General features: G+C 43.5%; 1 protein-coding gene across 1 annotated transcript in view; it reads right to left on the bottom strand.

Moving 5' to 3' along the window:
- Window positions 1-15,197, bottom strand: part of LOC120933087 (scavenger receptor cysteine-rich type 1 protein M130-like) — a 55,352-nt gene that overhangs the window by 19,732 nt on the left and 20,423 nt on the right. Inside the window, exons 3-4 of the mRNA XM_040346086.1 lie at window positions 4,355-4,499; window positions 574-684 (exon numbers count right to left, since the gene is read on the bottom strand). Of these exons, the coding sequence (XP_040202020.1) occupies window positions 574-684; window positions 4,355-4,499 (256 nt within the window). The remainder of the gene's footprint in view (window positions 1-573; window positions 685-4,354; window positions 4,500-15,197) is intronic.

Genomic DNA, 15,197 nt, shown 5'->3' with positions numbered 1-15,197 from the left:
CCCGCAAAAAGCCAATGCTTTGGACGTGAATGTAAATTACGCACAGCCCTCTTCGCGAACGACTTGCGCAAACGACGTAATCGGCGAAAAATTTGACGCTGGCCCGACGTCCATACTTAACGCCTCATATAGCAGGGGTAACTTTACGCCGGAAAAAGCCTAACGTAAACGACGTAAAAAAATGCGCCGGGCAGACGTACGTTTCTGAATAGGCGTATCTACCTAATTTGCATATTCCTCGCGTAAATCGACGGAAGCGCCACCTAGCGGCCAGCGTAAATATGCAACTAAGATACGACGGCGTAAGAGACTTACGCCAGTCGGATCTTAGCCAAATTCCGGCGTATCTTGTTTTCTGAATACAGAAAAAAGATACGCCGGAGCATCCTAGAAGTTACGCCGCGTATCAATAGATACGCCAGCGTAACTTCTATCTGAATCTACCCCATACTGTACAGATCAGACCAAAACGAGGGACCCTTGATGGGTTTGAATCAGATATACAGAGTGAGCAGTCTCTCTGGATGATATGAGACGTGGTGATGTAATATGACGAGTGTCCATGCTCATTACCTCTTGGCTCTATGACGTTCTGGTTGCATGATATGGCAGCAATTTTCTCTGCGGCACAGAACTGCACTGATTCCCCCGGGCTCTCACATTCACTCACACTAGACTCATTTCCTGTGGAAGACAGCCATGAGAAATTCAAAGTTAAAAGTTTTTAACAGTACACGACTTAACACAGTTATTAATTTGTGTATATTTTACACTCAGCGGATTTTTTTATGTGTCAGTGTACTCATGTCTGATGTTTGTATACTTTTAGATTGTCTCCTGACGAAGCGATATCCATCGCAAAACTAGTTGAGATTTTCCGTATCGTGACTCCAACCTTCACCCAAAAAACCCTCTCCTGGGGATTGCATCTCCGGTGATTTGTTCGACGTCACGTTATGTGCATTGTTTTAGATGTTGTCAATGTTTGATGTTTTTTTATTTCTTGTTTTTTGTTATTATATTAATAAATTGATCTGTTTTTGAGATTACTGCTCTTTTTGAGTCTACCCATTTACCGTGTACCGCAACAGTCCTCCCCGCCCACTTTATTTTGGTGGCTCTCTAGGGTCTCTGGGGTTCCCTGAGTCCTTCTGCTATTCCATTAAGATTTGGATGATGGTACGTTTCTAAACTTTTGATTACTTATTCAGTTTAGAGGTTAGAAATTACCACAAATAGAGCATTCTTTTGGTGGTCCAAGGTGTCTGCTCTAGCTCCTCCCCCTTTCTTAGTCACGCCCCCCAGCACCGACTGCTGACCTATACGGGCGGCCATAGGTGTCTCATCTGACTCCTCCCCCTTCATGTTTCTGTCCTCCCGGCCGATGGCTGAGCCTGACCGACAGCCGCAGAGAGGCTAGCTCAGCAGTGCGGGCACAAAGAGTAGCCCAGCTCCCTTGGGCCCCGCGAGGATTTGCAGCCTGGCGGCCCTAGTGGCCCCGGCCCACTGGGCAAGTGCCCGGTTTGCCCTATGGCCAATGCAGGCCTAGTTATAGTGTCTGCAAACTATGGGATAGATTTATAAAATGTTTATGTATTTTTTTTGTACCAGTAATGGCAGCGATCAACAACCTATAGTGGGCCTGCAATATTGCCTACGGGAAAAATCTGACACTAACTGACATTTTTTACAAGTTTTTTTACAACCAGGATCTGGTTTCCTTTACGCTACTCCCTCTGGTGGTCAGAAACTGTAAATCACCAGACTCCCATGGTGGTCAGTAACTGTAAATCACCAAACTCCCTCTAGTGGTCAGTAACTGTAAATCACCAGACTCCCTCTAGTGGTCAGTAGCTGTAATAAAATGAGCATACATTGTATTCACAATGACAGCTGTCAAACATTAGATAAAAACTTTCAACTGTTCAACCAGCACAGCAAGTACATGAAAGTATACTTACTGTCAGAACACTTATTTTTGAAAACACAGAGCTAAGCTGTATGTATTTGGTCTAAAGTATGCAGTTTTATTTATTTTTGTCTTTAGTTACATACATGTTGCATAGGCCATTTTCAGGATGGAAGCAAAAGATAAAGGGACCTAACAGACTAGTCAGGGGTTATCTTTCATTTTCTACCTATGGCTAATTTTTCTTGCTCCACTTTTCCTTGGACTGCACCTGTGGCCAAACCATGGACCACAACGTAAGAGGTATGTGCTTGTAATATAGCAAGGGAGCTCATCGTGCATGCCTATTAAGTTCTATTATTGTAAAGCTGCTCATACAGCTACAATTTCATCTGATTCTTGCTGAATTGGCCAAAATTAATTCCAGTGTGTCATGGGCTTTACAGCTGAATTCCAGGTATGATGATAGTTAAATTGGTCTAGCTTAAACCTGGAACTCATCTTTATTGTAGTAGTAAAACCCCAAATCACCCACCCTACAACTAAAGGTATCATATCATTTTAAAGTTGCTATATACACTATATTGTCAAAAATATTGGAACGCCTTTCTTTACACGCACATGAACTTTAACCCCCCTGGCGGTATTCCCGAGTCTGATTTGGGGTTAGATTTTCCTGCTGCGAGCGGTAACCCCGAGTCAGACTCGGGCTTGCCTCGCTAGATCCACAGGCTTGGTTTACTTACCTTGTCCCTGGATCCAGCGATGCCACCGCGCTGTGTGAGCGAGCATCGTCCTCGCTCGATTCACACAGCGTCCTCCTGTGCCGCCGATCTCCGTTCCCTGCGACGTTACGACGCACAGGGACGGAGAACGGCGCCAAATTCAAAAAAGTAAACAAACACCTTACATACAGTACTGTAATCTTATAGATTACAGTACTGTATGTAAAAAAAACACACCCCCCTTGTCCCTAGTGGTCTGTCCTGTGTCATGCATGTCATTTTATATAATAAAAACGTTTCTTTCTCCCTGCAAACTGTAGATTGTCCATAGCAACCAAAAGTGTCCCTTTATGTCAAAAATAGTTTTAGATCAGCTAAAAAACAGCGATAATAAATTATAATCACTTGCAGAATTGTGCGATAGCGATTTGTGGGGAAATTCGTCATAAAAAAACAAAAAAATGACAGCGACAATTCTGCAACTGAGCAAATTTCAGTGATTTTGATTTGATTACATTATTGAATATTTTTTGTTATAATTATATTATTATTTGTTATAATTATTTATAATTATTTATTATATTATAATTTATCATTTTGTTTTTAAAAAAATGTCATACCCGGGATGCCTATTAGACTCTTGTTTGGTCAGATTTAAGTGAGTTATTCCTAAGAATTCCAGGCCTACAGTATAAAACGCCAAATTTCCTTGCAAATAATGGTACCGCTTTCAGCATGTTTTTTCTGAAAGAATCATACCGCCAGGGAGGTTAATGGCATCCCAGTCTGAGATAGAACGAAGGGGTCAAGCCCAACCCCTAAAAAATAAACCCCACACCATAAATCCCCCCTCCACCAAATGATTTGGACCAGTGCACAAAGCAAGGTCCATAAAGACATGGATGAATGAGTTTGGGGTGGAGGAACTTGACTGGACTGCACAGACCTCAACCAAATAGAACACCTTTGGGATGAATTAGAGTTGAGACTGCAAGCCAGGCCTTTTTATCCAACATCAGTGCCTTACCTCACAAATGTAGTTCTGTAAGAATGGTCAACCATTCCCATAGACACACTCCTTAACCTTGTGGACATCTGAGTCCAGTTGTTGAATCTGTTATAGCTGTAAAGGGTGGGCCAATTCAATTTTAAACCCTATGGACTAAGACTGGGATGCCAATAAAAATGCTTAAGTGCTTAAAGCGGAGTTCAACTCAAAAATTGAACTTCTTCTTTTTGGAATCCTCCCCTCTTCCCCCCCCCCCCCCCCCGGTGTCACATTTGGCACCTTTCAGGGGGGAGGAGGGAGCAGATACCTGTGTAATACAGGTATTTGCTCCCACTTCCGGGCATAGATCTCCTTGGTGATTGAGGTGATCTACGCCACGTCGGCGGAACTCCGCTTTAAGTGCGTGTAAAGGCAGACATTCCAATACTTTTGGCAATATAGTGTGTACCATTAGTGGAAGGGGGCACTATTAAGAGTACTATACCCAACTGGAAAGTACAATTCACCTGCAGCATGGTAGAACCAGGGCATATCAATATGGATTGTGGAATAATCACAGAAATTTAAAAAGCATACATGATAAGCTCTTGTTACTTTTTACACATATAACTATACTTAGTGGGTCATGGTTTGGACACAGATGTCTTTTAAACACAAATGAAATTTTTCTTTTTTACTGATGCACATTGAAATCGTCCATTCTTCGCATACCTGTGCATTGCATTCCTTGAAGAGCTTCTAAGGAGCCCCGCGGAGCAGACTTCAGTGTCCATGTTATGTTTGGTGCCCCACATCCAGATTCTCTGCACACCACATGAGCGAGCGGAGACTCCACACTCCACTGATTGTCACACACCTGAGTATAAATAAAAAGAATCATTAAACTTCAATATCTACTTGACCTCTAGAAGATTTACCCCTCTTCCAGGCCAGGGCATTTATTGCGATATAGCACTGCGTTACTTTAACTGACTGTTGTACAGTCGTGCGACACTATACCCAAATAATATTTCCTTTAAATTTTTTATTCCCCACAAATAGAGCTTTCTTTTGGTGGTATTTGATTACCTCTGCAGTTTTTATTTTATTCACTATAAACAAAAATAGACCAACAATTCTGAAAAAAAAAAAGTTTTACTTTCTGTTAAAAAACATATCCACCCCAGGCCCAGAAGTGTTGGATCATGTGCTAGGTATGTGACCTGGCATAGCAGTGCCACCTTGCTCTTTAAACTGTTGGCTCTATATAAATCCTATATATTATTATTAATAATAATAATAATAATAATAAACAGTCTAGACTAGACTAATTTTTATTCTAATACAGCAAAAGGAAGTGCACATGAGTTCCCGCCCTCAAGGAGCTTACAATGTAAGGTCATTATCTCACAGGGCCAGTTTAAACGAGAGTCAATTAACCTACCAGCAGGGCCGATCCTAGGCAGGGTGCACAGGGTGCTTTGCACCCAGGCGCCTGCAGAGGTGGGGGCGCCAAAGTGGCAGAGTTCCCCCCTCCCTCCTTCTCTCCTTGTTTGTGTTTGTCCAGAACTAGTGTTCTGAGCATAGGTGTGTGTCCGTCCAGAACTGATGTGTCTCTGACCATCTCCTGTACTATGTCTGTAGTCTCTAACCATCTCCTTTACCCTGTCTGCAGTCTCTGACCGTCTCCTGTACTATGTCTGGAGTCTCTGACCCTCTCCTGTACTATGTCTACGGTCTCTTACCATCTCCTGTATCATGTCTGTAGTAAGTCTGGGGCTCTTTCTAACAGACTCTCTAACAGAAGCCCTCTCTGTGTCCATCAGAGATCCCCCCCTCCAGGTCCCAATAAAGTACTCTGCTTCTCTTCCTGTATTTTGTTTATTGTTAATAGATCATGTAAGGATTGCAGGGTAATAAAGACTTTGTGGGGGAGCATCTCTGTGGTTGAGTCATTGCCATAGAAACATTTGTCAAGGGGAGGGGTTAGTAAAATGACCACGCCCATGTGGGGGCGCCAGAAATATTCCTGCACCCAGGCGCCTGTGACCCTAGGATCGGCCCTGCCTACCAGAAGGTCTTTCGAGTATGGCGAAATACCACACAAGTACAGGGAGAACATGCAAACTCCATGCAGTTAGTGTCCCAGTTGCAATTTTAACCAAGGACTCTAGTAATGCAAGGAAGCAGTGCTAACCACTAAACCACCGTGCTACCCATTTCTTGTAACTGAGCTCTATCATGGTATCACGTTAAGCAGAGCACCCCAGCAGGGGGTGTATAAGAATGGTTCTGGGTGGATTGGACGGTTTTCTAGGTTTTTACTGCTGTCTGTGTCCCCATTGAAGAGATTCGCCCTGATGACCATTGCCACATGACAGAAAGAGATGGAAAATCTTACATTTTACATTATTATTATTATTATTATTATTATACAGGATTCATATAGAACCAACAGTTTGCGCAGCACTTTACAACATCAGGGAAGACAGTACAGTTACAATACAATTTAATACAGGAGGGATCAGAGGGCCCTGCTCGTTAGAGCTTACAATCTATTCACTGGAACTGCAGGTAAGGGGACATTTTTCAATGGGATATCTGTTCAAAAGGAATCTTCCTCCACTTGGATAGATATCCTCTCACTTCCTGTAGTGTCTACAGGACAGGAAGTGAAGGGAAATCTTTCCAATGGTAGGAAAATGGCAAAACACCCTGAAACAAAAAACAAAACTTTGCCTATAACTGCTCTTTAATTTCAACAGACTAGAACAAGTGTCAATTTCCTGCTGGCAAAAAGGGATACGTTGACCGTTGAATCAGTACATAGCAGTGGTCTGTGATGCATTAACCTCCTTATACTTCATATGCTGCAGATTCACTGACTTTCACTGCAAAGCATTTAAAAGTAAAACAGAATTGTGCCCCAAGTCATGCAGTCATGTAAACTTCTGCATTGAAGTCTTTGCGCACTCTTGCTGGATAAACATCTTACTGATGTCCCTTAAATGAAGAATTCACATACATACAATCCAATGAGAGAGCAACATCTAAGAGTCCAAGGCTTTTAATGATAAAAGTATAGCATAAAAATCAACGCGTTTCAGAAGCCAAACACATGCCCTCTTTGATCAGGGATTTCAACAGTGCTTACAAAGTCTTTGTTGCATTCACTAAGACTGACCTAACCTGTCCTGATACAATTTTTTTTTACGAGTATGAGTGCCGATACTTTTTTTTAGTCAATACCAATTACCGATACCTAATGCAACAAATCAAACAAAAAAAAGTTTTAATTATTAATAGTTTTTTAAAATAGAAGTGTACAAAAAAAAAATGAGCAGGAAAATAATAATTAAATGGAGAAGGAGAATAAGGAGTTATTAAGGCTGATTGGAATAAATTACCGTATTTATCGGCGTATACCGCGCACTTTTTTGCCCTGAAAATCAGGGCAAAATCGTGGGTGCGCGGTATACGCCGATACCCGCTTTCCCGCACCGAGTTTTAAATACTGCGCGGACATATACCGAGCGCAGTACACTCGGGTATAGTCGGGCAGTCTCGGCACCTTCCGCGCTCACGTCCTGGACGTACAGGACGTCAGCGCGGGTAGCCGAGCATTGCCGACAATACACGAGTGTACTGCGCTCTGTATATGTTGGCGCAGTATTCAAAACTTGGCGCGGGAAACGAGCGGGGAGGACGCGAGGACGCCGCTAGGACGCCGCCGAAGAGGACACCGGACCCGCCGAAGAGGACACCGGACCCGCCGCAGAAGGACACCCGAAGCCGCAGAAGGACACCCGAAGCCGCAGAAGGACGCCGGACCCGCCGAAGAGGACACCCGAAGCCGCAGAAGAACGCCGGACCCGACGATGGACGCCGCGCAAGACACCAAACCGTAAGTCCGAAAAAATCTTTTTTTCCACAGGATTCTGGCCAACTTTAGGGGTGCGCGGTATACACGGGAGCGCGTTATACCGCGATAAATACGGTAAGGGTTAGTAAGGGGTTAAACAAAGGAACAATTTATATACTGTATTTGGCGGACTCCACTTGCTCAGCAGGGGTTCGCTATGCTGATCCCCGCTGAGCAGGCAGGTGACAGGTCCGTCTCCGCTCACTGTGCAGAGTGGAGACAGACAGAGTCCCGCTCTCCTCTATGGGGAAATGAGATTCGATCCGCCAGACGGATGGAAAATAGGACTACTATCCGTCTGGATTTGGCGGACAGGATCGTATCGCATCGGGTGTCAGCGAACATGTTACCGCTGACATCCGCCGCTCCATAGGGGTGAATGGAGAGTCCAATCAGGTCTGCCTGAAAAACTGACAGGCGGGCCTGATCAGACAGTCCATATGGAAGGGCCCTAAACTAATAAACAGAAAGATACTGTAGATAAAAAGAAACAATGTTTCTATTTATCTCTCTATTTCAGAAGCTGAGCAATGTTGTTGATAAATGTTGCTGCTTTTTTTTGGCAGCTCCAATTACCATGATATTGTTTATACTTCAGCTGTCAACAGAGGAACCCCACTGACAATACAAAAATGGCCACTGCCCCCACCTCTAACTGGCCTATGCAGCAAGGAGCGTTTAAAGGCAAATGCATATCAAACAAAACCAGAGAAATTTCCAAGCTCAACTTATCGACCAGCCTGCAACCAACCAAATTGACCTGTCTAACAGTAAGCATTAAAAACAGGGGTTTAGTTTGCACACATTTGCAAATACATTCAAAAGCTACAGTTTCTGAGCCTGAAAGTATAGTTTTCAGGTATCGGAGCATTTGCATGAGTACCGATACTTGTATGGTAGTAAACCCTTTACAACCACTTTTACCTACAGGTAAGCCTAGATTAAGGCTTACATGTAGGTGCTTGAAATATCTCCTAAACCTCCACGGTTTAGGAGATATTTACAAAAATCATGGGCGCCGATGTCTACGGCGCATGTGCCGTAGATAATGGCGCAGGCAAACTTTAGCAACGGCAATCGTGCCGTTCCTAAGGAGGCCGTGCCATGACTGCCGGCTCCCGCGAGCATGATGTCATCACGGCTCCGGCCATTCACAGCACCGGAGCCACGATCCCCGGAAGTAACCCCCGGGAGAGATGTCGGCTGCCCGAGCGGTGTACGAGGACAGCTGCAGGGGCTTTCATCTGAGGTGAGTATTACATAATGAGCTAGTATGCTATGCATACTAGCTCATTATGCCTTTGTCTTGCAGGTGGTGTTTTTTATTTTATTTGTAAAAGTGGGTTTACTTCCTCTTTAACTACAGTGCAGACATATTTAGTATTTGTTTACCTGAGTCCACTTATGCAAATTAAAAATTCATATCCCTGATGAATGGGGGGGGGGGGAGTTTGGCCCCTGAAAAGTGTTGTTTTTTTTCTGCTATCAATCAAATTTTTTTTTTATTTAAAACCTTGGACTCTTGGACATTTGCTTGGCGCTCTCATGGGATTGTATGTGTGTGGATTTTCAACTCTGGGTCCTTTCCCTGCGGGGAGTCACTGTTTTGTGGCATATTGCCACACTGGAACCAATGTGACCAGTGATAATTTCAGTGACCCTAAGAAAACCTGAATCCAGCACCCCATTTGTTCCTGTGTTTGCCTTAAAGCCCAACTTTGGGCAAATAGAGAATTATGCCTGGCAGCAGGGTTGCACCCACTCTGCAAGAGTTAATAGATAGTTTTGCCTACGGAAGAGGAGAAACAGTTTACTCAGTACTTACCTGATCATTTGTTCCCCTAGCAGGCAGTGGCCCACCAGTGAGCTCTCCCTGGGAGTCCTTATGTCCAGTGCAGGTCTACGGAGCCTGCTCTGGACTTGGTGACATCGGGACCCTAGAACGGTACAGCGTGGGGGTGCAGGCGTTGTGGGGACCAAGCTAGCTGCTGGGTAAGTAAAACTTTTATTGTTCACCTAGACATAAACAAGCAACTAACTCTTGCAGTGTGGGCACAGCTCCACTGCAAGGAATGTTTTTTCCCCCCCAGAGTTGTAGAAGAAAGAAGCCACATAGTACAAAGAAGCACTATCTGTGAAAGAGAAGCCTATCACAAGGCAGGTAGATGTACTTACAAGCATCTTAAAGTTTGAGCCTGCCCCAATTTCTCCTTCTAGAAAGACTAATTAGCTCTCCGGGGTTCTAGAGAGATCTTCTAGCTGGGATCCTTGAATGGTTAACACAGTTATCTGGTAACACATCTAACTGAAACTCATTTATTAATTTTAAGTGGGCCCATTCTTTAATTTCCTCAAGGATGTAAAACTACTATTATGAGCAACAATAGGTGCACATGGCGTAAATGCATAAATTCAATTTCAGGATTTGCAGTGATTGATTTCTTTTCAATCCACACCTTCCTCTGTTCTCTATCATTATTTAATATCCTGTCCGTGTTCTCTGGCAATACCTTAGCAATTAGTTCCTGTATCTAAATGGCAGCCCGATATATAAATGTAATCAGCCGGACACCATTATCTCACAGGCAGTAATTCTGCACGAGATTAGAAATGATTTCTTTTATCTGCAATTCCTGCGCCAAACACAGCAGATGGCTGGGCGATCAATAGCAGTGTATGTGTGAGACCAACTGCCCCCTGGGTCCATACATAGCAGTTCCTAGCTGTCTGGATAATGTCCACCTCCAACATTAGGCACCAGATATGTGTTCTGCTGTGTCCAGTCAATTATGGGCTATTCTAGGAAAATGCAATTAGCAGTGTGCATTGGTGATACACTACACAGTGCATGTCATCAATGAAAAGGTGACCAAGTCTGGATCACCAGTGTTAAGTGTTCTAATCTGTACCCGGGGTGTAAGAAAGATCTGGGGTATTATCCTTTTAGAACTCTTTTTAAGAGCTTGCATCTTTCAGATCAGTTTGTATTAGATCCAGAGAGCCCATTGTCCACAGGTTACATTGTAAGAAAAAACGGAAGAAAATCGGAAATGGAAGAAAAAAAATTCTAAAAGGGCAAAAGACAAAAGGAAAAGATGAGGGAAATGTACTTGCTTTGTGTAAGTAAATTAAAGAAACTAAGGCTTCTTTTTAACCACTTCAATACCGGGCATTTTCACCTCCTTCCTGCCCAGACCAATTTTTAGTTTTCAGCGCTGTCGCACTTTGAATAACAATTGCGCGGTCATGCAACACTGTACCTAAATGAAATCTTTATGTTTTTTTCCCCACAAATAGAGCTTTCATTTTGTGGTATTTGATTACCTCTGCGGTTTTTATGTTTTGCTCTAAACAAAAGAAAAGCGTACATTTTGAAAATAATACAATATGTTTTACTTTTTGATTTAATAAATATCACAATTTTTTTTTTTAAACAATTTTTTTCCTCAGTTTAGGCCGATACATATTCTTCTACATATTTTTGGTAAAAAAGAAATCGCAATAAGCATATATTGATTGGTTTGCGCAAAAGTTATAGCGTTAATAAAATTGGGGATAGATTTACGGCATTTTTTTTTTTTTTACTAGTAATGGAGGCGATCTGCGATTTTTATTGGGACCGTGACATTGCGACGGACATAATTTTGGGACCAGTCACATTTATACAGCGATTAGTGCTATAAAACTGCACTAATTACTGTGTAAATGTGACTGGCAGGGAAGGGGTTAATCACTAGGGGGCGAGGAAGGGGTTACATATGTTCATTAGGGAGTGATTCTAACTGTAGGGGGGTGGGACACACAAGGGGTGACCGATGTGTGTTCCTCTGTACTGGGAACACACATCGGTCTCCTCTCCTCTGACAGGACGTGGATCTGTGTGTTTACACACACAAGGGCCTGTTTACATCATACTGTGGACTGTAACTGGGTCCAGGCCCTAGTTTTGGGGGCACTGCTGTAGAGACAGTCCCTGGTAAAAGGTACTGATCAACCTACTTTCTCAGTCAGAAAACATATTAGAATACACCTTAAAGAGGATTTTGTTTTTTAAATCCCCTATTACCTTGCTCACTGTGTTATCATCAAAACACATACTTACACATCCAACAAATTCAGTGTTGTTTAGCTACAATCTGCATGCTGGGTCCCACGCCATCATCTGCTTAACTTATGTAGTCGGGATCCGGTTGTCTCGTCGGGGGTTCTTGTAGTTGGCCCCTGAGGATGTCTAGTGGTGTGTGCACTGTAGAGTACCCTCTTATTTCTGGAGGTGGCGGGCAACTGGAACAACATTCTTGCCTAAAGCTGGCCATACTATATACACTTTTCTTGTTCAATTTCCTTTAGATTTATTTTCAACTTTGTAGTGTAAGGGCCTGCCTGAGTGCATACAAATTGAATGTATTTAGGTTTGACCTCATATTATATGGTTTTGGAAAATTATACAAGAAAATTGTATAATGTATGGCCATCCTAAGTGAGAATCCTGGATTGTTTGAAAGAGGGGGGCAGAAGTGAAATCATAAAGTTGGTAGGGGGGGTGAAGGTTCGCTTTAATATTATAGTCATTTATATGTGCCTCGAGGTACACAATAGGTTAAGAGATGCATATTAGTTGTTTTTAGTAACACATAATGATACAACGCTCTTTCTCTAATGCCTTGTACCCACGGTCAGGGATGGACTGGCCATTGGGACTACAGGGAGTTTCCCGGTGGGCCGATCACTCAGTGGGCCAGCTTCAGTGACAGCGGACTGCTGCCCCCCTCCGCTCCTCTGTCTCTCCCTTCCCGCAGCGCTCACCTCCTCTCCCTGCCCACAGCGCTCACCTGGGGGGAACAAAGAAGCAGGGGGAGGACCAGACGAGCAGGGACGACGACAGAGGAGCATGGGGGTGGGGACAGACAGCTGACTCAACAGCTATGGCCTGGGAGTTTCTCACTTCTGCCTAATCTGGTCCCATAAGGGGGGGCACCAAACTGATTCTTTGCCTTGGGTGAAATAATGTCTAGCTTCCCCACTGGTACTGCCTATAAGAGTACCAGTACCAGTGGGGAAGTCGTTCTACTCTAAGTAGAATGGCTAGTGAAGGGGGGGAGAGGGGGCTTGGGTGGCCGGGGGGGGTGCGGGAGTTGTCCGGCCACCGTGGGAGAGACCTGTCAAAGTGGGCCAGTCTGGATGAAGTCCAGGGCCAAATTTTTGTCCCAGTCCAGCCCTGCCCACGGTTGGACTTTTGATCGTGCAAAAGTCCGCTGTAAGTCCGATGGAAAGAAAGAGAACAAGTTCTCTATCTAAGGTCCGTCGGACTTCCAACAAAAAAAGTCAGATGGAGGCTCCACACAGCCGGACTTTCCGAGGGAAAAAAAGCCTATCAGACTTTTGGAAAATTCGGCCGTGTGTACGAAGAATTAGTGTAATTCCTCACAAGGCCAAAAAAGTATATTCCTGAAATACCAGGTGTCATGGTTAACCACTTCAATACAGGGCTTTAAAACCCACCTCCATACCGGGCCTATTCTGGCACTTCTCTCCTACATGTACAAATCATCATTCTTTTGCTAGAAAATTACTCAGAACCCCCAAACATTATATATGTTTTTTTAGCAGACACCCTAGGGAATAAAATGGCGGTCATTTTATCTTGCACGGTATTTGCGCAATAATTTTTCAAACGCCTTTTTTTTGTAAAAAAAAATGGTTCCATGAATTAAAAAATAACAAAACAGTAAATTTAGCCCAATTTTTTTGTAAAATATGAAAGATGATGTTACACCGATAAATAGATACCTAACATGTCATGCTTTAAAATTGCACACACTCATGGAATGGCGCCGAACTTCGTTACTTAAAAATCTCCATAGGTGACGCTTTAACATTTTTAAAGAGGAGGTCTAGTGCTAGAATTGTTGCACACGCTCTAATGCACGCAGCGACACCTCACATGTGTGGTTTGAACGGCGTTTACATACATGGGCGGGACTTACATGTGCGTTCGGTCCTGAGCGCGAGCTGGCGGGGACAGGGGCGTTTTCTTTTTTTTTTTTTTTTACTTATTCATTTATTTATTTTTTACACTTTTTTTCCGATTGCTTTTATTCCTATTACAAGGAATGTAAACATCCCTTGTAATAGGAATAGTGTGTGACAGGTCCTCTTTAAGGAGAGATGCGGGGTCAATAAGACCCCACATCTCTCCTCCAGGCTGGAAAGAATGAGATAGTGAAAAAAAATTCACAGATCTCATTCTTACTAGCCGCAATTGCGGTTTGTTGACTTACGGGTACCCGGGCGTGACGTCATCCCATCGCGCACGGGCCTCCGACGGTCATAGAGATGACTGGTGACCATCTGGTCACCAGTCATCTCTATGCTTCACATACAGCGGACGGCGATCATCTCTCTGTGCCCCCGATGGCACGGGAGAGCCCAGAGAAGCACCGAATGGTGGCGGTAGGGGGAGGATGTCCCCTCCCGCCGCCTATAAGAACGATCAAGCGGCGGAACCGCCGCTATAATCGTTCTTAAGGTGCGCAGGATCGCCGCCGGAAGGAAAAGTATATCTGAATGGTGCAGGCATCATTCAGATATCCACGCACAAAATACAGGACGTCATATGACGTCCACCCGGGAAAACAGATCCCCTTTTTGGACGTCATATGACGGCGTGTGGTTTTGAAGTGGTTAAAGACTAAGCCAATTAGATGTAGACCAGACTTTTTTAAGTCAAACTATCTTTAACAGGTTTGGCCAATACCTGCATAGCAAAATCCAACCAAGTTCACGATTTAAATCACTAGTAAAAAGACTCGATTGAAATCATAATTTTTAAAGAGCAACTGTCATCTCTGTCCCGCAGCGGTTCCTCCTCTGACCCGCTGTTGACTCACCGACAGTCCCATTCACTTTAATGGGACGGCTGGTGATGCAGCAGTGATACAACAAGGTGAGGAACGTGGCGGCAGCAGGTGAGTGGATGCCCGCTAACCAACGCTGCCATGATGGATCTGAAATGACAGGTGCTCTTTAAATGTAAGGACTCATTCTTGCTGGTAGTTAGAATCTTTAATATTTGTAAACAAAATTAATGTTTCCTATTTAGAATAATAAGCTGTCAGGTTAGTAAAACAGCGATATCAGAACCGATTCAATCATACAGTTTGTAGTGTACATGGATTTGCAAAACAATGGGATAAAGCAGGGTTCGACAAATCCCGGTCCGCATGGCGACTAGAAATAGTGTTTTTTTTTGTGTGAGCTGGCGCCATCTGTTGGTGGCCGTTGGTATTACAAGTTAAACATTACAAGTTAAACAGCAATTCTAATGTCATTTTTCACTATTTTTCAATGCCATATTCTTCCCTCTAATTAGAATCCCCAAACATTATATATATTTTTTATCCTAACACCCTAGAGAATAAAATGGCGATCGTTGCAATACTTTCTGTCACGCCGTATTTGCACAGCAAATTTGTCAACCCCTGGGATAAAGGAATATTCCTGAACTTTGGTTTATCTCATGGTTACTGTGAAATTGTGTAAATGCATTAATGTAGTCCATGTTATCTCAGCTAGCAGAACTTGGATTCATTGAATGAGTTTACCAAAAATGTAAATCTTGCAGAATATACAGCCTCATGCTACATAACTAAG

This window comes from Rana temporaria, chromosome 3 (genome assembly GCF_905171775.1).
Source record: "Rana temporaria chromosome 3, aRanTem1.1, whole genome shotgun sequence".
Lineage (NCBI taxonomy): Eukaryota > Metazoa > Chordata > Amphibia > Anura > Ranidae > Rana > Rana temporaria.
The sequence above is the reverse complement of the archived record's forward strand: the minus strand, read 5'-3'. Positions and strand labels throughout refer to the sequence as shown.